At 53.1% G+C, this 21,307-nt stretch overlaps 1 protein-coding gene across 2 annotated transcripts in view; it reads right to left on the reverse strand.

Annotated features, from left to right (window-relative positions):
* The window catches only part of SPTB (spectrin beta, erythrocytic), a 121,499-nt gene that overhangs the window by 29,493 nt on the left and 70,699 nt on the right, over positions 1 to 21,307 (reverse strand). For both annotated transcript variants that reach the window (XM_027111483.1, XM_027111482.1), the window contains 14 exons: positions 18,753 to 18,904; positions 17,306 to 17,479; positions 16,226 to 16,317; positions 15,746 to 15,826; positions 15,334 to 15,449; positions 14,849 to 14,961; positions 13,837 to 14,024; positions 11,928 to 12,045; positions 10,687 to 10,845; positions 9,462 to 9,764; positions 8,368 to 8,518; positions 6,890 to 7,757; positions 5,692 to 5,829; positions 213 to 969 (listed from right to left, as the gene is read on the reverse strand). In XM_027111483.1, the coding sequence (XP_026967284.1) occupies positions 213 to 969; positions 5,692 to 5,829; positions 6,890 to 7,757; positions 8,368 to 8,518; positions 9,462 to 9,764; positions 10,687 to 10,845; positions 11,928 to 12,045; positions 13,837 to 14,024; positions 14,849 to 14,961; positions 15,334 to 15,449; positions 15,746 to 15,826; positions 16,226 to 16,317; positions 17,306 to 17,479; positions 18,753 to 18,904 (3,410 nt within the window). The remainder of the gene's footprint in view (positions 1 to 212; positions 970 to 5,691; positions 5,830 to 6,889; positions 7,758 to 8,367; positions 8,519 to 9,461; positions 9,765 to 10,686; positions 10,846 to 11,927; positions 12,046 to 13,836; positions 14,025 to 14,848; positions 14,962 to 15,333; positions 15,450 to 15,745; positions 15,827 to 16,225; positions 16,318 to 17,305; positions 17,480 to 18,752; positions 18,905 to 21,307) is intronic.

The following is a 21,307-nucleotide window of genomic DNA, read 5'->3' on the forward strand; positions in this document are numbered from 1 at the left end:
TAACTGGCCCAAGAACAAGACGTAGTCTGTGACACGGGGCTGGAAAGGGCACATGATGAGGAACGAAGAGGACTGTCCTCCGAACTAGTGGCTAGAGAGAGTCCAAGAAAGGCATAATTTGGTCCCTGAGCCCTGTTGCAGACTTATGACATAAATTCCCTCTTGCCCTGAGAGATGCCCCCTGGCCCCTGGCCCTGAATGCCTCGCCCTACCTGGTTGCTGAGGATGGCTTCAGCCTGCTTGGCATCCTTCTGGAACTCCTGGAAGCCGAGGCAGTGGGTGAGGGCATGGCTGCGGCTCTCCCACATCCGGTGCAGGGCATCCCAGCCCTTATCCAGGCCATCCAGCCGCTGGCCCAGGAGCAGGTACTCTGGGTCCGTCTGGCCGTGGATCACCTTCTCTCCGGATGCCTTGACCTGCTGGTAGCTATTCTGGTGCCTGTCAATGTCGTCCTTGATGGCCGCATGCTGCTGCAGGAGCTGCTCGGCCTCTGGGAGGGACTCAGGCATGTCCTTGGAGGCCACGTCCTTCTGGGCCGTGGACAGCCAGGCCTGGAAGGCATCCAGGTCCTGCAGGAAGGCCTGCAGCAGGCTGGCTTCCCCCAGCGAGGCCTCCTGGCTCTTCAGGGCTTGCTGCAGGGCCTGCCACAGCTCCTCCACATACGCCTGCCGCTGGCCAATGTCCTTCTTCAGCTCAGGGTGTGACTCCATCAGCTGCTGCGACTCCTGCCGCAGGGCATCCACGCGGGCATGGATGGCGGCCACGTCACGCTCCAGCCCCGACAACTTGCGCTGGATGGCGATGACGCCTGTCAGGTCCCGGCCCAGGTCCTTTGTAGACTCCACCACCTTTGTCTTGTCCATCACCCACTTGCTGGTCTCCTCGCAATCCACACAGTAGCTGTGCACCCGGAGGGCCGAGTCCACAGCCTCCCGCCGTTCCAACACCATGGTCTGGAATTCCTGCCACCTGCCGAGGGAGACGGGGGACACAGAGACACCGTCTTCCTTAACGCTTCCCACAGGAAGCGTTTCCTTCCTGATTTCCCTTCCAGAGTCTCTCCTGATAGGCCTTGCACGCTGAAACAAGTCATCTATCCAACAAACTGTCATGAGTAAAATATGCTTATCCAATTTTACTCAAGACAACATAACTGCCAATCAGAGCTTTCCATCAGCAGGAGGTGAGCTGTGATGTTATTCCAACCATCAGGAAAGGAACATGATGCTCTGTATGGAAGCTCTATATGTAGTTGAATTTCAGGCAAACGTACAGTTTCCCCAGAGTTTGAAAAATACAAGCATACGTTGCTTTATCGTGCTTCGCTTCACTGTGCTTCACAGATATTACAGGGTTTTTTTGTTTTTTACAAATTGAAGGTCTGTGGTGACCCTCTGCTGAAAAATCTATCCCTGGCATTTTTCCAACAACATTTGCTCACTTCATGTCTCTGTACTACTTTTTGGTAGTTATTGTAATATCAGACTTTTGCATTATTATATTTGTATGGTGACTTGTGGGCAGTGATCTTTGATGTTACTATTGCAAAAAGATTATGACTCCTTGAAAGCTCCTATGATTAGCATTTTTTAGTGATAAAGTATTTTTAAATTAAGGTATGTACGTTGTTTTTCTAGGCATAATGCTTTTGCACACTTAATAGACTACAGTATACTGTAAACAACGTTTATATGCACTGGGAAACCCCCCACATTTGTGTGACTCTCTTTATTTTGATATTTGCTTTATTGGGGTGATCTTCAACTGAACCCACAATATCTCCGAGGTACACCTGTCATGAAAATAATTAGAAACCTCCCATTATCAACCTCAAGAATGCTTTAGGACACAGGGTCCCAGCTTCCCCAGAGGAAACACACAAATGCCTAAGACCAAGTTCCAAGTGCCCAGGGCTTAAGAAAAGCCACCATCGTTCTAAAACAAAAGAGTCCTGGTGAAGAGAAGGAAAAGGAAGAGGAAGGGGGAAGGAGAAGCTGGGATTATAATTAAAACATCATCTTAACCTTCAATGTGCAGTCTGGAATGAAACTGGGGAGGGTGCAGATGTTGGGCAGATGTCCTGGGGTTGGTCTGCAGCCCACAGTAAGCTTCTTCTAAAGAGCTGCCCATTAGCCTGGGCCCAGACCACCAGGGACACCTCCCGTGGACCCAGGTTTACTCATCCTGCATCACCGTAATCTAGATGCACACGATAGTATGCTGAACACACATTCGCTAATTGAGCCTAACTCTCTTGAATATCCACAATGTATAAGCATTATGTTAGACTTTGGGAGGATACAGTCATAGCTAGACTTTGCTCCACGGAGTGTATGGGTTAGAGAGAAATTAAGACAAACTCACCAAAAAACGATAGTATAAAATACTACGTACATAGCGCATACCAGGCAGAGAGGACTAAGGGAGCTGTGAGGAGGGATAATAGCAATCTCATGGTGGTCATCTGAGCTGTATTTCAATGGGCAAACCTCCAGTGCCTCCACGGGAGTGATCTATTTAAGGATGGGGCCCCGAGTAGCTCGCTCATCTTTGCGGTCCCAGCACCGGGGGATGGAGGTGGAGGCAGGAGGCAGATGGGCTGGGCAGAGCACACTGTGGGCGTTCCCAGGGTGACCGTGGCCGCTAGTCTGGGGGTGGAAGACAGGCCTGCAAACAGAAGTGAGAGATGGGCCAGGAAGGATCGGGAATTCCGAGAGAGAGAGAGAGAGAGAGAGAGAGAGAGAGAGAGAGAGAGCAAAAAGAGCCCAGAGGAAGGATTGGGAATTCCAGGAAAGAGAGGAGGGAGAGTCCAGACGTGAAGTTCCTCAACTCTGGGTAGTTCTGTGCCTGGTGCGTGGATGCGGCTGAGGCTGGACCTCAAGGGAAAGGAGCAGAAGATTTCCTCCAAGGTGGTCTGGAACCACTGTGAAAGGATAGCAAGGCACTCCAGGGCTGTGAGATCTCCCGGCTCCATCCAGAAGCCACAGGAGAGGGTCTGGCGGTGCCCCTGGACAAGTGGCTCCACGGCGGTTTTCCAGGCTTTTCCTGGTGGGGCCTCACTGCAGCCACCAGGTAGAGCCCACACAGGGGACAGGGTGAGGTTTGGGTCTAGTCTACCTCCTGAACCCCACTTCCCCTCCACTGCACCATCTCCAAAAGGAAGGCAGTTGATAGAACTGCTCTAGGCAGCACTGGCCAGACCATGTCAGGAGTCCAGGTTTGGTCCTGGGCCCAAGATTGTTAAGAAAATGTTGGTCAACTAGAATGCATGTGGTGGGAGGTAATCACACATTCAGTAAGTGTTTGAATGACTCATATGTGCCGAGCCTGGCAGAAGATATTTCAGTTTTGTCCCCGGTCACTCATTCACTGTGTTATATCACACAGCTACCAAGTGCCAGGCCCTGTTCAAGGCTCTGGGCATGTAGCAACGAACAAAGCAAAGTGCTCTCATTCGAGTGGGCAGAGACAAATAAGTGTTTAATCCATCAGGTGGTGACAAGTACAATGGAAAAAATGAAAGCAAGATAACAGGATGGAGGCAGAGGAGCTGGATGGGAAGGAGGTAGTGATACTTTGAATGGGGTGGACAGTGCGGGCTGCTCCAAGAAGCTGACACGTGAGCTGAGATCTGAGCGAGGGATTAAGGCAAGTGGCTATTGGGGAAAAGAATATTCTGAACAGAGGGAACCTCAGCAGCAAAATGCTTGGTGCTCAGAGCACTGTGAACAATATATGAAGATACTGCTCTTCATTCGCTTACAGTCTAGTAGAAAAGTTCTTCAGGACAAAATTATAATACAAGGTAGAATGTGGAGCTTTAAGCCAGTCGAGGGAGGGAAAGACTTTTTCATCCTGGAAACTGGGAAGGAGAGGAACCCGGACTGGCCTAAAAACAAGCACGATTTAGACTACGTAGTTGGAGGAGGATGCACTCTGTAGAGAGAACAGCAGCGACTGGGAGGCAGGACTGTGGATGGGGTGAAGAATGACAACTGTCTTTAAAAATACTTGAAGAGGGCTTCCCTGGTGGCGCAGTGGTTGAGAGTCCGCCTGCCGATGCAGGGGACACGGGTTCGTGCCCCGGTCCGGGAAGATCCCACATGCCGTGGAGCGGCTGGGCCCGTGAGCCATGGCCGCTGAGCCTGCGCGTCCGGAGCCTGTGCTCCGCAACGGGAGAGGCCACAACAGTGAGAGGCGCGCGTACCACACACACACAAAAAAACCTGAAGAGCTATCATGTGGAAGAAGAATCATGGTAAGTTCCGTTATCTCTAACGGGCAGAGCCCGATTTTCAAGGAGGCAGATTTCCACTCATGATGAGATCAAACTTTCTACCCAAAAGGAGCTGCTCCCAAATGGGGTGTGCTACACGGGGACGGGGCGAGCTCCCTACGCTTGGAATGTTTGTGCAGGATGCAGGCTGTCTGGGGTACATGGCTCAGGTACCTTTCAACACTCAGATGTCATGGAAAACCATTTTACCTTTTCACACCTCAGGTTCTCTCTCACCTGAGGATAAGTATCTTGGTGTATTACACTTAGGATGGTGTATGGCTTAGAGGTCTGTAAGATCATTCTCTGAGCATAACTCATCAAAGCAGCTGACAAGCTCTTCCTGTGTGTCGTGCACACGCACACACATACATGCAGGCACATGCATCCCGTTACCTCCAAACCTAAAAGAAGAACAAGGAGGCACGCTCCTCTCCTGCATAAACCTCAGATGACAGAGGACCCTCCTGAACTACAGTCCCTTTCTTTGGACGCTCAGATGATAGTGGCTCCAAAGTCACCCCCTGCCTCCTCTTAAGCCCCGACTGTGCTGCTCCTTTGCTTTACAGCTGAGTCTTCCCTAACCCCACCTCCCAGGTTGCCTCGGGCAGAGCAGGGCTCAGGCACAAGTGTGGGGAGAGGGACCGGGGTAGTGGGGATGGCGAACACATCCCATTGTGCGTGTAGGACCCAGGGGAACAAACAGGACACAGGCGCATGCTCTGTCCTCAGAGGTCCTCAGGGAACTCGTGGCCATTGCACCCTGTACTGAAAGCAGCCCCTCTCCAAAGGCTCCTTAGGGCCTGTTTTTTGTTCTGGCCACGAAGCGTGCTCAAGGCTTGCTGCTAATTCTCCTCTTCATTCGAGCCAGTCTCATTACCAATGCTACATTTTGGTGCCAGCAGGAGCTTTTTTTAATGGACAGTACTTCAGAGCTCTCAGAAAGCAATCTTCCCTGCCTAAGAACGTCCAGGGAAATGCGACATGAGTACCACGTGGCCTGATTCTCACTCTGGATGCACTCAGGACATTCTCTCCATCACTCAGCACATGCCTGCCCCAGGCACAGCGTTCGCAGCTCTGTGAACATGTCTCTCTCCCTCCCTGGGCTGGTCGCCACACAGGTCTCTCCTCCTTACTGCTAAAGCTCCAGTGTCAGAAGGAGACTCTGGCTGAGTGAGGCAAGAGCTCAGGGTACAAACCTGGCAGTGCATAGCAGGCATCCTGACTACTGGGCCACACCCCCAAGGCTCTGTCAGGTGTCGGGAGAGCCCTTAGCCCCAAGCCCTACCCACACCCCACCTGGTATTCAGGTGGTCCTGGGCCACACCCCCAAGGCTCTGGGCCACATCCCCAAGGCTCTGTCAGGTGTCCGGAGAAGAAGCCCTTAGCCCCAAGCCCTACCCACAGCCCACCTGGTATTCAGGTGGTCCTGGCACTTCTTCACTTCCCCACTGCGTGGGTGGCTGCTCTCTAGCAGGCTGTTGGCAGCAAGGTTCACGCCATCAATCTGAGCCATCAAAGTCTTCATCTCCTGGTCCAGTATATCAAACCTGATGTGGACAGAGAAAAGGAGGATTGGGAAGGCAGCAGCGGCCAGTCTCCAGAACGTGTAGCTCTTGCTTTCTCCTTCCACCTCCTAAATACATTGACCAGGTAAGAGGGGAGAAAGGTGTGCTGACACACCCTATTTTCTGGTTCATGGGTCCAGTTTCATGGTTTAGCATTTCCTGGGTCAGGCTGGGAGAAAACTGGTTACTTATAAGACAATTGGCTAAACAGAGAGGTTTATGGGAAAATGAGGTGTAGGAGGTGTTAATCGCCACAGAGACTACCTGCCATGCCTCCACTGCCCCAGCTGCTGCTCATGGACCCTAATTCCACTGCCTTGACACCTGGACCTGAAGGATACCTCCCCAGCCACGTGCTCCATCCCTGGTAGGAGAAGGCAGAGCTGCTGAGGGGAGGGGCACCGTGTGGTTATGAAAGCTGACTCTTCTGAGGTAAGAGCCCAGGTCCCTCCAGCATCAGCGTGGGACCACCTTGGCATGATCGAGGAGTGACTTCTTTTCCTCAACTCCTTGGATCCTGTACTCAGGATGATGGGACGCCGCACAGACTGGGGGCACGCCCTCCCATGCCAGAGTGTTGATGGAATCGGAATAATGGAAATGAGAGTGGCCTTGCAGACTGGTGATTTACAAACTGGTCTCTGTGGCCCCTCGGGGTTCTGTGGTTTAGGGACTGCCAAAGAAAGCTAGAGCTTGTGGGATCCAGCCTCTCGCGCCCCCTTCACCACAAGCACTCCACTTTCCACTGTGTTATATGTCAGGGGTTCCATCTACCATTCAGTTGAACAAAGGCTGCTGTAGCTGAAAAGTCATCAAACACCTGGACCAGAAAGAGCCCCTTTGTCTTATTTTGAGGAAGGTCCCAGGGGGTGACGTACCAAGCGCCACAGAGCCAGATTAGAACTCGTGACTCTCAGTGCCTGGCCTCTGTGATCAAGGGCATCCTATGGCCTCTCAGAGACCCTTGTGGATCTGGAGGCTGTTCCAGCACTAGGAGCACAGACCGCGTAGGGGGAGGCGAGAGGGAAGGGCCGGCCCTGACCTGTGCTGCACGACCTCCAGGTCCTCCAGCGTGTCTGGGATGTCCATCTGGGCCAGCCACTTCCCCTTCTCGCCCATCCACAGTTCACAGGCATCCGTCTCCCCAAACACCGTGTACAGGTCCAGGGCATCCTGCAGCCTCTGCCGACGCATGTCCGCTTGGGCCACCACCTGCACGTAGAGATCCCGGAGGGCCTGCAGCCGGTTGGTCACATCTGGGGAATCCCGAAACTCTTGGGGGAACCCCTTGGCCTGCTTTTCCAGATGCTCCATCACCCCGCGGTTCTCCTCTAGCTCCTCCATAAAGTCCTTGTGCTTCTTGCCCAGGGCCTGTGTGGCCCCTTCATCCTGCCCCACATCTCCCGAGAGCAGCCGGTGGGCATCTTGCAGCCAGGCCTTCAGATCGTCCGCATCGCCCTGGAACTGAAAGAAGTTCTCAGCGTCCTGGAGGTTCTTCTTGCGGAAGGCAGCCAGCTCCTTCAGCTGGTTCCACTGGGCAGACACCTCCTTGATCCGGGCCTCGATCTGCGGGTGCCCAAACTCCTTGCGTGCAACCATGCCCTCAGCCTCCTGGAAGGTCTGGTCCAGGTGGGCGTCCAGCCCGCGCAGCTCATCCTCGAAGGCCTTGTGCTTGCGCTGCAGGATGAGCACACTGGTCAGGTCCTTGCCATAGTCCAGGGAGGAGTAAATCTGCTCCTTCTCTTTGATCCAGCTCTCGGTCTCATCCATCTCCCAGAAGAACTTCCAGAGCCGCTTGGACTGCTCCAGCTGGGCCTTGCGTCCGGCTGCCGTGTTGCTCAGCTCCTCGAAGCACTGCTCCAGGTGGCTGACACGGTCCTGGATGACCCGGGGGTCGCAAGGCTGGTACCCTGGGAGGAATGGGAGGAGGGAGGACAAAAAGGGTAAGGGCTTCATCTGAAGGGCAACCTTCAGATCAGGTGCCAGGCTAGAACCATGTTGTCTAGAACCTGCCATCTCACTGGGGCTTTGGGATTGGACGCAGGGGGTCCCAGTTCCCAGTTGCTTAGAGGACAGGCTTTTAATTAGTTCTTTTTAATGAATTCCCACAAAAAATTCAGGAATAAGAGAGGTTAAAAGTTGGGTCAACTCTCACTAGAAATGCACAATGTAAAATTATTTTTAAGAAGAACCAGGCACAAATTTCAAGATGATTCTTCAAAGAGGCAGTGGGGGTCACCTATCTGAGACCAGAAGCTGTAAACCTAAATTGTCTCTGCCATAACTTGAACTAGCAGAGAGAATGAAAGACGGAGCATGCCTTCTTGGTTCTTATAAATCCTTCTGATTACAGATGGCCAAAGCAGTTGCCTGTCCTCTGAAGAATTTTGCTATCCCTCAAACTTCTTTCTTGCACCATTAGTTGATGAAAGAGGCAGAATTGTACAACTAGATTTATCCAAGCTGGGGTGCTGGAGTGCTGAGCCAGAGGCCTCAACAGGAAAACACCTGTGGCCTCACCTGGCTCCTCAGTGAACTGAAGAGTGGCTGTGATGATCGCATTCACTTTGTCCCCTTGGATGGCGATGTCAGCCTCCATCAACTTGTGTTTTTGGAGCAAGTCCTCGACCTCCAACAAGTGCTTCCCGAACTCGGCAGACAAGAGGTGAGCCTGGCAAAGAGGACAGATAAGGTAGAGGGAGCGAGGAGAGGTGAAGAAACCCACTCGCTAGGAGAAGACCCCTCTGAAGGGAGCGTCCGTGGCGTGTTGGGGCCAGGATGAGTCAGATGCAGCTGGAAAACGGCTGCTGCTCAGCGGGAAAGAAGCTACAGAGCAGGAGTTCCCACTGGGGATGCCCATTAAAATCATTCAGGGAGGGCTTCCCTGGTGGCACAATGGTTGAGAGTCTGCCTGCCGATGCAGGGGACACAGGTTCGTGCCCCGGTCTGGGAGGATCCCACATGCCGCGGAGCGGCTGGTCCCGTGAGCCATGGCCGCTGAGCCTGCATGTCTGGAGCCTGTGCTCCGCAACAGGAGAGGCCACAACAGTGAGAGGCACGCGTACCGCAAAAAAAAAAAAAAAAAAAAAAATCATTCAGGGAGCACCTTTCAGGAGCTCAAGCCCTATACTCAGTCTCCTATGTGTGTCCCTGACTTGGGGCCTGGGCATGTGTATTTTTAGAAAGCTCTGTGGTCAGTCTGATGTGCATCCTCAGTTGAGAGCCACTGCGGTAGAGGGAGAGGAGACAGACTTCTTGGTGGCTATGTGCCGGGAGGTCTGGGTTCCCACCAGAGTCAAATCGTGATTACCCAGAGCCTGATTCTCCAGGCTCCTGATGGATGTCTGCGTCTTCTAGGCCCTGCAGGTTGGCACCTGCGCTACTATGAACCCCAGATTTCTTGATCACGGGGAATACAGAAGATCTGGGCTGGAGCAGTGTGAGCTAAGGCGTTGAGAGGCGGATGCAGCCCGATGCTGTGCTGCCTCGGATTCTCCACTCTGACTCAGGGAGGTGGGGCTGGGAGGTGCCTATGGAAGCACGCTCCCATTGCAGGGCAGGTGCTGAAGCCCCAGGCGGACACGGGGGTGGGGGATGGGGGTGCCTGAGCCCACCTTGATCTCGTCCATCCAGTCGATGCTGTGCAGCATATCCTGGAAGAGCTTCTGCAGGGCCAGCGTCTTCTCAAGCCTCTGGCGCCGGGACTGCAGCAGCTCCTGCAGGTAGCTCCACAGGCGCAGGACGTTGTCCTTGCGGGCCGTGATGCGCTTCTGGTCGTGGTAATTCTCCCGTTCCAGCTCCTGGGCCAGGTCCTCCAGGGCCCTCACCCGCTCCTCGTAGGCAGCTGTGTCCGTCTCAATGGCCTCATGCTTCTTCTTGGCAGCCTCCACAGCTGCCAGGTCGTACCCGAAATTATCCTGTCCCCCAGGGAAGAAAACAGGCAGCTCAATCAGGCTCCCCCTGGCTGGTCCCCAAACGCAGAGAAACAGCGGTTGCCTCCGGAACAACTGCTGGACGGGAAAGCCCTTTCCCAACGAGTTACTTCTGCCATCTTTTCCAGCCTATCTTATCAGAGCCAAGTTCCAAAGACTAAGTGTCTTACAAGAACCTTTACAAGAAGCTTGTGATTTACTCACTGTGCCATCCTTGTGGGTAACACTGGGTGAATATTACTAACAGAGCTCTTTCACCACCTGCTGGCATTCACCACCCTGCCTTGTGCAGACCTGCCTGATTCTGGGCAGGAAGGGGCTTCTCACTAGGAAACCATGCAGCTGTACACAGATGGTTTACCCCCATGCTATCTGGGGTACATGCACACTCTCCAATTCTCTCAGAATGCTTGCTTTCCCCTTTCTGGATGAAAGGGGAAATTTGATTCCAAGCTCCAAGTGGGAAGGAACAGATGCTCTCATGGAGAATCAGTCCCGGGGTCAATTTTCAGCTAGTGAAATGTGACACAGCCCCAGAGGCCAGAGTCCAAGGGGCATGTCTGACACACACGAGGTGCACTGCTTTCCTCACATCCCCGGAGGACCACTGAAATGTCAGCCTGAACTCTGGCTCTAGGTGACGCCACTGGCTCACGTGAGACAACTTTTGGGGCCATTTTTGGGTTGTCTGGCTCTTTCCTAAAAATGAGGCTTTGTCAATCGGGAGAGTTCCTTTTCAGATGTGAATCTCGATCCGCCCAGTCACAGGGAGCAGGGCCGCGAGACCTGTGGAGAGGCTTATCCTGCTGCCGCCACCGAGCGACCAGCGTGGGCTCCAGCCCTGCTGTCTACTGGGGGCTCTGGAAAGCTCCCCCTCTCCTGCAACCCCAAGTGCGGCCCCCTTTACCTGGGCCACAAGCCGCTGGTTTTCATTGAGCCACGTCTCTCTCATGGCAGCCTTTCGGTCAAAGCGCCGGGCCAACTGCTCTAGCTTCTCCTGCCGGATGAGCTCCTCCCTCAGAGCCAGCTCCCGCCGGTACTCAGCTTCCTCCAGGCTTTCCCAGGCCTGCACGAGGGGCAGAGGAGAGCTCTTGGGATTTGGGGGTCCCGACTCTTTCACCCAACACTGAGCGATTTTAGGAATCTAGGCAGAGCCTAGATTAAAGCTCAGTGACAGCCTTTCAGCTTTCCTGTCTGGGCAGAGGAAAGATTCAGGGAGCGCTGGTCATGACCGCCCAGGTCCCTCTTCTCCTAAATCTGCCTCAGACTCATGGTTTAGTACAGTGTTATTTGCCTCTGTGGGCGCTCAGTCAATTCCTGTTGGCTAAATGGCTACCTCCATTCCACTGGAACTTCCAGGTGGTGGTAGGCCTCCAAACCTCCGAAATGTCATAAGGCATTTCCCTTCTGTTAAATGTAGTCAATATTCTCCAAAAAACCTCAAGGTTCTATAGAGAATAGGCTATAAAACTGGCTCTGAAAAATGGACTCTGGGCATATGAACAGGGGGCTGAACCAGTGGACAGTGGGTAGAGTCTGACCTCTCAGGGCTAGACTTAGCACCCTCAACAGCCAGGTGTGTTGTTAATAACACCACAGGAAGTGGCCTGGCTTAACCCTGTCCTGGGACCATTACATGTGCCCTTATGAGGAGCCCACTGGCAAACCCGCTGCATCCCCATTCTTACGGCAGCTTTGAGCTGGAAATGTGCAGCTACTGCCTCTTTTTCTTTTTTAATTTTTTAAATTGAAGTATAGTTGACCTACAATATTGTATTAGTTTCAGGTGTATAACAGTGATTCAATATTTTTACAGATTATACTCCATATAAAGTTGTTATAAAATATGGGCTATATTCCCTGTGCTGTGCATTAAATCCTTGTATCTTATTTATTTTATACCTAGTACCTCCCCTTCGCCTATCTTGCCCCTCCCTCCACCCCTGAACAGGGGGCTGAAGGGATGCTTGGTGGGTGGAGTCTGACCTCTCAGGGCTAAGCTCAGATAGCACCCTCCATAGCCAGGTGTGTCATTAATAACACCACAGAAAGTGGCTTGGTTTAACCCTGTCCAGGGACCATTCCCTCTGCCCTTATCAGGAACTCAATCAACACACTGGCAACGTGAAATGGAAAACGTTGCTGTACCCGGTTGATGTCGGACACGAGTTTCCCATCATGGGGCGTGTACACTTTCTGATTGTTGGCTCTCATCCGTGACTGGAGGGTAAAAAGTAGGACTTCTAGATTCCCCTTCTCCTGAAACCTGTCAAGAAAAAAGAGGTAGGGAGATGAGTGTCGAGATTCCCACAGCCAGTTTTTTTTTTTTTCTTCTAATTTTCTGGTCAGCCATACGGCATGTGGGATCTTAGTTCCCCGACCAAGGATCAAACCCGCGTCCTCTGCATTGGAAACGTGGAGTCTTAACCACTGGACCACCAGCGGAGTCCCAGCCAGTTGTTCTTTTTTAAGTGAACATGGAACCCTGGCATCTTGGATTTTGGATAGCAAAACACATTTCTCTTAAAAAAGTAAAAAGGATCTACATAGGTTTACTTACCTGTTAAAAGATCTATCAATCTATCATACTCGCCAGCTGAGATCTAATAGGGGATGAGTCTTTGCAACATAAACCAGAGAAAACAACTACTGCAGCATTTGCTTGTCATTTGCTTCCACGGAGGAATGGCTAACTGGACTGTTCTGGTAATTCCTATAGGTATCAAGTTTTACTAATCCATACAAAGAAACTCTTCCCTGTTCTGCAAACAGTTGAAGGCTTTTGACTAGCTCTTTACTCAGTTTTTTGCTGAGTGAGTCAATAAAACCATGTATGTTCTTACGTGGAAGCAGCACTGTCCACGTAAGAAGATACTGCACCGAGAGCAACTTTCACCTGAGTACTAAAAAGTCAGCTCTCCTAACAACAGTGCAAAAGCCCAGATGCTTCTGAGAGGGGAGGAAAGGCTAGGCTCCGGGAGGACGTTAGGTGTAGGAGATGAGAACTGGCAACAGGATGGATTTCTGGAACCCAGGGTCCAAGCTCCAGGTAACTGGGTACTTTCCCATTTCTGCCCGTAGCCAAGTATTTACCCACTTCTACCTCCACCACGCAGTAGTCAGAGATCAGCTGGTAAGCAAGGTCCCCACCCTGAGGCCAGCCTAATTCATCTGCCTGCTCACAGGCCCTGCAGGAGGGCTGTGGCCTTGAGCACTGTCTACGCAGCCAGGAGATGCTACCCCTGTGTGCAGTGCCTGGTAGACTCATGGGGCATGTTATCTGTATTGGATTTAGGACTTTAAAAGTGGGTTAGTGTCAGGCCAGAAATCAGATACTTGTTTATAGTACATCCTAGACTCCGTGTCTCGCCTCTCCCTGCTTGCCAGTCATGAATGAATGAGCGGGGGAGGAACCACCGATGGTGGTTACCACCGATGAGCTAGAAATCTATTTCTGGGGAGCTGGCCAAGCTAAGGGCGGGCGAGCTGGAATGCCCCGTGTCTGTGTGGGTGTGCGCGTGCACGCGTGTGCACAATTGTGTTTGCACGTGCATAGGTGCACGTAGGCCCTGCACACGCTGGAGTGAAGCAGAGGTCCCGAGAGGCAGACTGAGTGCTCTGCTAATGGATGAGCAGTGACAGATGGGAGAGAAAGAAGGATGTACTTGATGATCAACAAGGCCTCACGTGGAGAGCTCTGGGGCTGTGGATGCAGAGGTCATTACCAAAGAACAAACCCGCAGCTCAGTGCACAGAAGAGAGAGGAACTTTCCAGCACATTCTTTAAAGATACCCTGAAGTCTGAGATTTCACTGCTGCTCCCCTTCAGGGATCTGGGAAAGTGTTTCTTTGGCTATGAGCCAGGGGTTACTCAATGCCCACTGCCTGTAGGCAGACGGCTTGGGAGCAGGGAGACAAAACGGGATGAAGTAGGTGACAGATGGGCAGCTCTCTAACCTCCAGGAGCCGCCTCCCGATTCCTTCTCCAGGCCCGCCAACCTCCTGGAGGTGGTTTCTCGGCCGTGATGCCCGCCCTCCCGAGTGCCCAGGCCCTTACTTGGGCGGCTTCTCCACGGTGCGGTAGGTACTGAAGGCCTGCAGCTGCTGCTGGACGCCAGTCAGGGAGTTGGCGAACTTGCGGCTGTTCAGGACAGTGATGGTCTGCTCGATCCAGGTGAGCAGGTCTGAGGCCAGCCCGCTGTACTTTTCAATCATCTTCTCGGTCTCAATGGCGTGGTCAATTACCTAAGGAATCACCTTGTGACTCATCCTCGTCAGAAGGGCGAGGACGCCCGTGAGGATGCCGACCGGGACCATAATCGAGGTGGTCCTCCTCCTTGCGAGCCCTGGAGCGTTTACGTTGGGTTTGTTCCCTGAGCCCAAGACCACTGCTGAGCAGGGGGCCGGACTGGAAGTGCGCCGGCAATGTCAGGAGGGACCTGGCTGTGCTCGGGACGGGAGCAGCTCCCCCCTCCCGAACCCTGTAAAAGACTGGAAAGCTGTCTGTGCTTTCCAATCCAGCCGCCAGAGAGGCCAAGGTCCTGTTTATTTAAGAGTGGGTATTAGGGATCGAAGGCTTCCTGGCATTGTCTTTGCTAAACACCAGTGCACGAAGATGAATGAGAAACGGTCCCTGCCCTGGACGGGCAAAAGACCCAGCCGGGGAAAGGACTCCGGCACGAGGGTCCGTACAGTGGGGTGGCTCCCCTGTACAGTCGGCTGCAGAGCCTAAGAGGCTTGAAATCACGATAAACTAACAAGTAAAGAGCCTGTTTTGTTCCTGTGGGAATGCTCACGAGACATGGGTCTGCAGGTGGAAGGTCGGCTCAGAGCTAAGGGCTATGACCTTGTTCGGGACAGACCATCAACCTGTGTTGGAATTCAGCTTGGGAGCCATGAACCTGGTAATGCTTGGCTTCAGAGGAAGTTGGTGGGGGGTGATCTGCACGCTCTCCCACAGCTGGGGTCCAGACACAAAGCTCTTAGGGTAGAAAGGGAGCATCTCAGTCAAGGCCTGTGCGTGGCAAGCAGGGAAATGGTGACACTCTGGTTACGCAGCAGCTCAGTACCTTGCCAACGCGCTTGCCCTCCACTGCCAGCACCTTCATCTTGGAGAAGTAGTGGTAAAACGCCACCACGTAGGTGATGATGGATTTCTCGTCAGGGTTTTCTGTGAAGACATCTGCAAGGGGAAAGGGTGGGCTCTCAGGACCAATTGCAAGTTGGAAATGTCAAGCTCAGGGGGTTCATCTCCCTGTGTCTCCAGCACGAAGTTCAACTATAGGCACCAAGTGACAGGCGAGAGTGGAACAGGAATCGCCTGTGATTTTAGTGAGAGGATGAAATCCATATTAGGACCACAAAGAATGAAAGAGGGGAAAAGGATGGAAAGACTACAGTGGGCCCCCAATCAGGCAGGGGAGGTGTCAGGAACCAGCTTGGGTCTGAAGAGCAGGCCGGAGCGGAGCCCTGGCCCGGCCACCACGCCCACGGCTCTCCCAGCACGGCCCACACTCCTCCAGGCGCCCTGACGGTCTCGTGGGCGCTGGCTCACCTTCAGGGTCGAGGAGCGGGATGATGCCCAGCTGTCGCTCAGCCACGTCGAACGCGTGCTCCAGGTTGTGCCGGGCGTTGGAGTCCTTCAGCTTGTCAAAGTCAATCAGGTCGGGCCTGGGGACGAAGCCAGACTGTCAGAGGGCAGGGGGCATGGCATCCCCACCAAAAGGGCAAAGCCCCTGGGCAGACGCAGGCGGGTGGCTGAGCCGGAGAAGTGAGAGGAGGAGACGGGACAGAGGAGGGAGCTGTGTGAGGAAGGGGGATTTAAGGGAGGCAGGATGCCGAGGGTGAGAGGAGAAGGCGCCGCGGCTGTACCACTCCTGTGACGCCTACATGTTAAGTGCAAGGTGTCCCATCCCCCCAGGGCTCCCTGGCTCCCACAGGGGCTCCCGCTCCGCTCCCCCTCTTACCGGTGCTTGTGGATCAGGGCGTTGAAGGCTAGGCCATCCTTCCAGCTGGAGGTGAAGTTGGTGACATTGACATGGGGGTAGCTGCGTCCAAGAAAAGCATTCAGAGCTCAGAAACAGATTCTTCTGGGGTCCCTACAGGTGTGTGAACCCAGGGCCAACACCTCAGGAGAGGAGTGGGCCGGACCCTTCCTGAGCCCCTTCAACAAGAAGGCAGCCGTTAAGTCACGCAAAGAGGCCCCCTCAGCAGGTGGGCCCAGGAGACTCTCGCCCCCAACAGACCCCACGGTCTGACCCAGGCAATCTGGGGATAGAATCCTGTATTCAGGGCCTGTAAGAATCAGGTCAGGATAGACTGGGCATCAACTACATCCAAACGGATGTAGTTCTGGGTGATGGCGTCTATGTCCCCTGGGGACGGCAATGCTTGGGAGGCACGGGGGGTGGTGAGGAACGTGGTAGTGGCTGGTCCCCAGGGCATACCCTGCCGTCTTCATCTGACACCATAACAGCAATGCGTCCTTAGCTGAGCGTGTCTCACGACCTTCCTGAGTTTGGACAACGATGTCCTGAATCTGTGGGCACAGGAACAAGAGAGGGAAGACTTAGATTTGCATCTGACCCAGCGCCTCCCTGCTCTCCCTGGAAGGCCTCCTCCGTCCTTCCTCCTCTGTAGCCGTCCATCCGGTCGCCAGCCCCGCAGCTGCCCCGCAGCCTGAAGCCCTGGGTCCTGGAGGCCTGTTTCCCTGCCTTGGTCAGCTTCTCCACGTCAGAGGAGACGCTCCAACTTGAAACTCTAAGGGGAGGCCAAGAATAAACAGCAGGATGCCCTCATTCCTCCTCAGGAGGTACGATGCCACCTGGGCCATGGAACGGCATGAATGTTGCAAGGTACTGTATTTTGATGATAGCAGCTCCTCTTGCCTTTTCATCCTCCCCAATTCTGCTATTATTACCGTTTCATCGTACACACCCTCAGAGAGTGAGATTGGACACCCAAGACCACTTGGGTGAGATCTTCAGGCCGGGAGTTGTGTGTTATCTTCCTTCTCCCTGCCCTTCCCTCCTCCAGCTAGGTTCTTTCTGTCCCCAGACCAGCAGGTGGAAGGCTCTGCTTTCCTCCCCTCGTGCTTTCTAAATTCCTTACAAATAAGCGACCTTGAATTTCAGGGTGGGAAGAGAAAAGCTTCTGAGTGAAAAACATAAAAGCAGATCTTCTGCACTCTTGCAATTTCTGAATCAAACTATTTAAAAAACCAAAAAGTGACACACGTGGGGGGAAGGGGACGAAAGTAGGTCTTCCAGCCAGATCTCAGCCCAGCTACTAATTTCTATCCTCTCTCTCAAAAGACTACGCTATTGACTGAACAGCTCATCCTGAGCTTCCGCAACTTGGCGATGCACAGGATGGTTTCTCCTTCCTATAAGCATCGTCCCACAGGACGGGCTTCTAGCCTCCCAGAACGTGCAAACACTCGCACTTATTCACCATTTTCTAAGATTCCCAAACCCAGCCTGGCCCAGGGAAGCTCCCTCCACCCCCTCTGGCCCCCGGGAACCCACCTGGAAGCGGAGGATGATGGTCCAGATGAGGCCCAGGACCAGGCGGTGGTTGCCATCCACGATGTCGTGGGAGCCCATGTTCTCCAGGTGCACACGCTGCTCCTTCAGGAACTGCAGGGCCTTGTCCACATTCTCCAGGCAGTGGATGCGCATCTTCCCCTTCGTGGGCTTTGGCTGAGGGACAGCATTGCCCCGTGGGCATGGAAGAACCTCATGGTCACGCCTGGACCAGCTCCAGTCATCAGCATCCACCCTCCATGCCAAACTCCAACTCCCATGCTCACTCCTTGACACTTTTCAACCCCATCCTTTCAGCAAAGTTCAGAGGCTCCCTCTCTTGAGCACCCAGAGCTCTGCAAGTGGGCTGCATCAGTACTGTTCCTGGGTCTAAACAAAGGCTTCTGAGTGGGTGATAAGTGGCATTCAAATATAGTAACACAACAGGTAGTTCGTTGAGCACTTACTATGTGCTAGGCACAGTTCTAGGAACTGTTTACTGCTGGTTGGTGATAAGAGTGGCTTTTAGTGTGCTGACTGATAATGGGGTCCATTCTGCCATCCAACCTCCTCCCTCCCCACCCCGAAACGGCCTCAGTCAAAGCTCAAGGGGACACCATTGATGAGTAACTGCATCATCTGAAGGTTTCTTAGTGGTAACTCTCTCTAGTGGGGTAAGAGGCATTCTTTAACTTCAGCCTGGAGTTGAAAAGGCAACTGATGAATGTGGTACCTTTCATTCAAACCCTGAGGTCTTAGGCTACTACATCAGGTACAGGTATCGGTTTACACATGGGGGAAATGAGGCAAAGAAGGTCCTGCCTCATAGGCCCAAGGTCATAATGGAAGTAACTGAGCAAAACATGAGCCTTGATCTGGTTCTCCTGCAGGGGCAACGTTACCACCGGGTGGGTTACAACTAAGAGGGCCTGTGATGAACTTCCACTTGTTAGAGTGATGGATACACAGGAAAATATCTTTCACACTTTCCTCCTCGTTCCAAGAAGGAGGCAAATTTTTCCAGCTGGGTAATGGGATATGTCTTAGCCTGCGCAAGGAGGCTGAGGGTGGGCCCACTGCAGGCCAGTCACAGATAACCAGGTGCCAAGAGGAGACAGTCAAGACCTCTGCATGGCTTCTGGGAGGAGCATGAAGAGGTGGCAGTGGCCAGAAGGAGGCAAGAAATTCTGAAATGCTTCAGCAAAATTAACAAATGTTTTGATGATATATTAGATGGAAAGCCAGGCATTTATGCTGGGACATATTTAGATGAACACGTTCAGAGAACCCAGTCAGCCACACGGACACCTCACATCATTAGTACTGAAACCTCCCAAAAGAATAGGGAGAAACCTTGGAAGGCCTTGAGAACTGGAGAGGCCCCCAGGCAATGTCTGTCCTGAAGAGGGGACAGAGCACCAGCCACTGGGCCTGGGGAAAGGGGCTTTACCAGCATCTCTCCAGAGAGCACTTCCAACAGCCTGATAAGCATCCTCCCATCCCGCAGGTCCTTGTAGAGGTCAGTGATGCGGCAGGACACGCGTGCCAGGTGCGAGTTCACCCATTTTGTGAAGGTTTTCTTCTGGACAACTTCCCGCTCATCTGGGTGGGGAGAAGAGCCTTGGGTGAGGTGCCTGAGGTTGGCAGGGTCCATTTGCAATGTGACATGGGGCTGAAGGGTTTTTCACCTTAACCCCAGAGTTGCCCCATCCCTGGCAGAGGAGGTCAATGTATCCATTCCATCCCCTTCTGAGGAGCATTTCTGACTAGAGCGTAGCCTTTTGGCTTCACAGGTCCACGTGCCATGACTGGGGCAATGAAGAGGTAACTTCCACCACCACGGTATCAAGACACCCCTAGTCCAGTCACCTGCTTCCCTGTGCGCATCTGAATGCTCTAGACCACTGGGCCAGCGAGCTCAGAATTCAATGCCAGGTTCACCCGTCCACCCGTCCAACAAGTATTCCCTCTGCCTAGAATGCTCTCTCTCGGACCCTCCAGCCCTCACCCCATTCACCTAACTCCTAGTCATCCTTTAGGAGTCAGTGGAAACAGTGCTTCTCCGGGAAGCTTTTGTGCCCTCTCGCCTAGGTTCTGTCTCTCCTTGTGTGCCCCGACCCCTGCATCTGCATTTCTCATTTCTCTCTCCTCATATTCAGATTAGTTGAAAGTCTGTCTTTCCTGCAAGACTGCAGGCTCCTTGAGCCCAGCAAAATCTCTCTGTCTTGTTCACTTCTGAATCCCCAAGGCCTGAAGTCTGGCACACAGTAGGTCTCCAGAGCTGCACTGTAGCTTACCATGCAGAGGTTTATTCAGCTCCTACGCCAGGCCTGCTGATACATAAAAGAACAAACCGCCTGCCCTCAAGGAGCTGCTGGCAGGTGGAGGAGAGAGATGCGCATGGAAACAGTGAGATCATGTGGAATGTGTGATCCATGTAGGCTGAAGGGTAGTGGGGGCTTGGGCTGGGGGCTGTGCATGGCACTAAGCTCTCCTTCGCTCCTGCAGAGTGGCAGGCAGGATTTTCCATCTTCAGACCCGGGAAGCTGACACGCCACCCCCAGCCTAAATCAGGCTCAGCCCAAACCAAGCTTCCAGCCCAGGCTGTACCAGTTCGGGTGGGCTACCTTTTTTTTTTTTTTGGTACGCGGGCCTCTCACTGCTGTGGCCTCTCCCGTTGCGGAGCACAGGCTCCGGACGCGCAGGCTCAGCGGCCATGGCTCACCGGACCAGCCGCTCCACGGCATGTGGGATCTTCCCGGACCAGGGCACGAACCCGTGTCCCCTGCATCGGCAGGCGGACTCTCAACCACTGCGCCACCAGGGAAGGCCTGGGCTACCTTTTAACACCTCTGTTAAAATATATACAGGGTACTGTAAAATAAATGCTGGTACCTATATGGTTAGGGCTGGGAAGCTTGATCAAGATGCTGGAGAGAGGACAGAGGCTGGGATAGCAGAAAGAATGGGGACAGGGTGAAAGAGAGAGAGAAGAGGGGCAGAAAAGATAGAAACAGGAAGAGAAGTTTGCTTTAGTGAACAGTCTGTGGCAACCTGCTTCTGGGCACTCTTGCGGAGGATTCTAGGCAGGAGATGACCAGGCCATGTGGTCATGGGCCTGGTCCCTGGGGGGGGCGGGGCATGGAGGGTCCCTGGGGAGAGTGTGTTCAGGTTGGTCACAGCCAGGGCAGACTCCGAGCTGTCCAGCCAGGGGAAACTGTAGGTGCCGTGGGAACAGGCTAAACGTCTGCTCAGCTGAGCCCAAACTGTGGAAGGGCTGGCTTCTTAAATTATTAAATGTCTGACTTAATAACAACAAAAAGAGGAGCCCAGCCAGCATGGCCTCGAGGGTATAAGCCTGGCAGTTTCTGAGGCTCACAGCATCAAATTCCTTCCTACTTCATGGCTATTTTGGTGTTAGGAACTCAGACCCTTTATTCGCTTATTCATTCATTCAGCAATTGTTCACTGTACAGCTGTTAGGTGCCAGGCTCTGGGTGGAGGGGGAGGCAGCCAAGGACACGAAGGCGCCCCCATCCTTGACGCAAACTCCGTTATAAATATGATGAGTGCTGGAGTCACATGAAAAGAATTCTACGGAAGCCATCTAAATAAGACTTCCAAGAAGAGCAAAAATACTACTAGTGACTCTACAAATCCGTAATAAATATAAAATTAAAATGCCACTTGTTTGTTCTGGGCCTCTGGGCAACGTTTCAGGGGGAAAAGCCCCCTTACTCTATTGGACCACTTCCCTGATTTCAAGGACTGCTTCAGCAAAATGTAACTAAAGTTCTGATGATGTATTGGACGGAAAGCAATTGCATTTATGCTGGAGCATGTTTAGATTCAACAGAGCCAGCCTCAGTCCCACGACGCTCTCCCTAGAGACCGGATCTGTGCTGTAAGAGGCTAACCCTTCCAACCGGTGGTGGAGCTTTGTCTAAGGGGCTGGAATTTGTTGCCCCTCTAGAGGTAAGTGTCTCAAAAAGTCAAAGTCCTTTC

The sequence above is a fragment of the Aethalodelphis obliquidens genome, unplaced genomic scaffold, assembly GCF_003676395.1.
Source record: "Aethalodelphis obliquidens isolate GAN/ISIS:26980383/991018 unplaced genomic scaffold, ASM367639v1 scaffold10, whole genome shotgun sequence".
Lineage (NCBI taxonomy): Eukaryota > Metazoa > Chordata > Mammalia > Artiodactyla > Delphinidae > Aethalodelphis > Aethalodelphis obliquidens.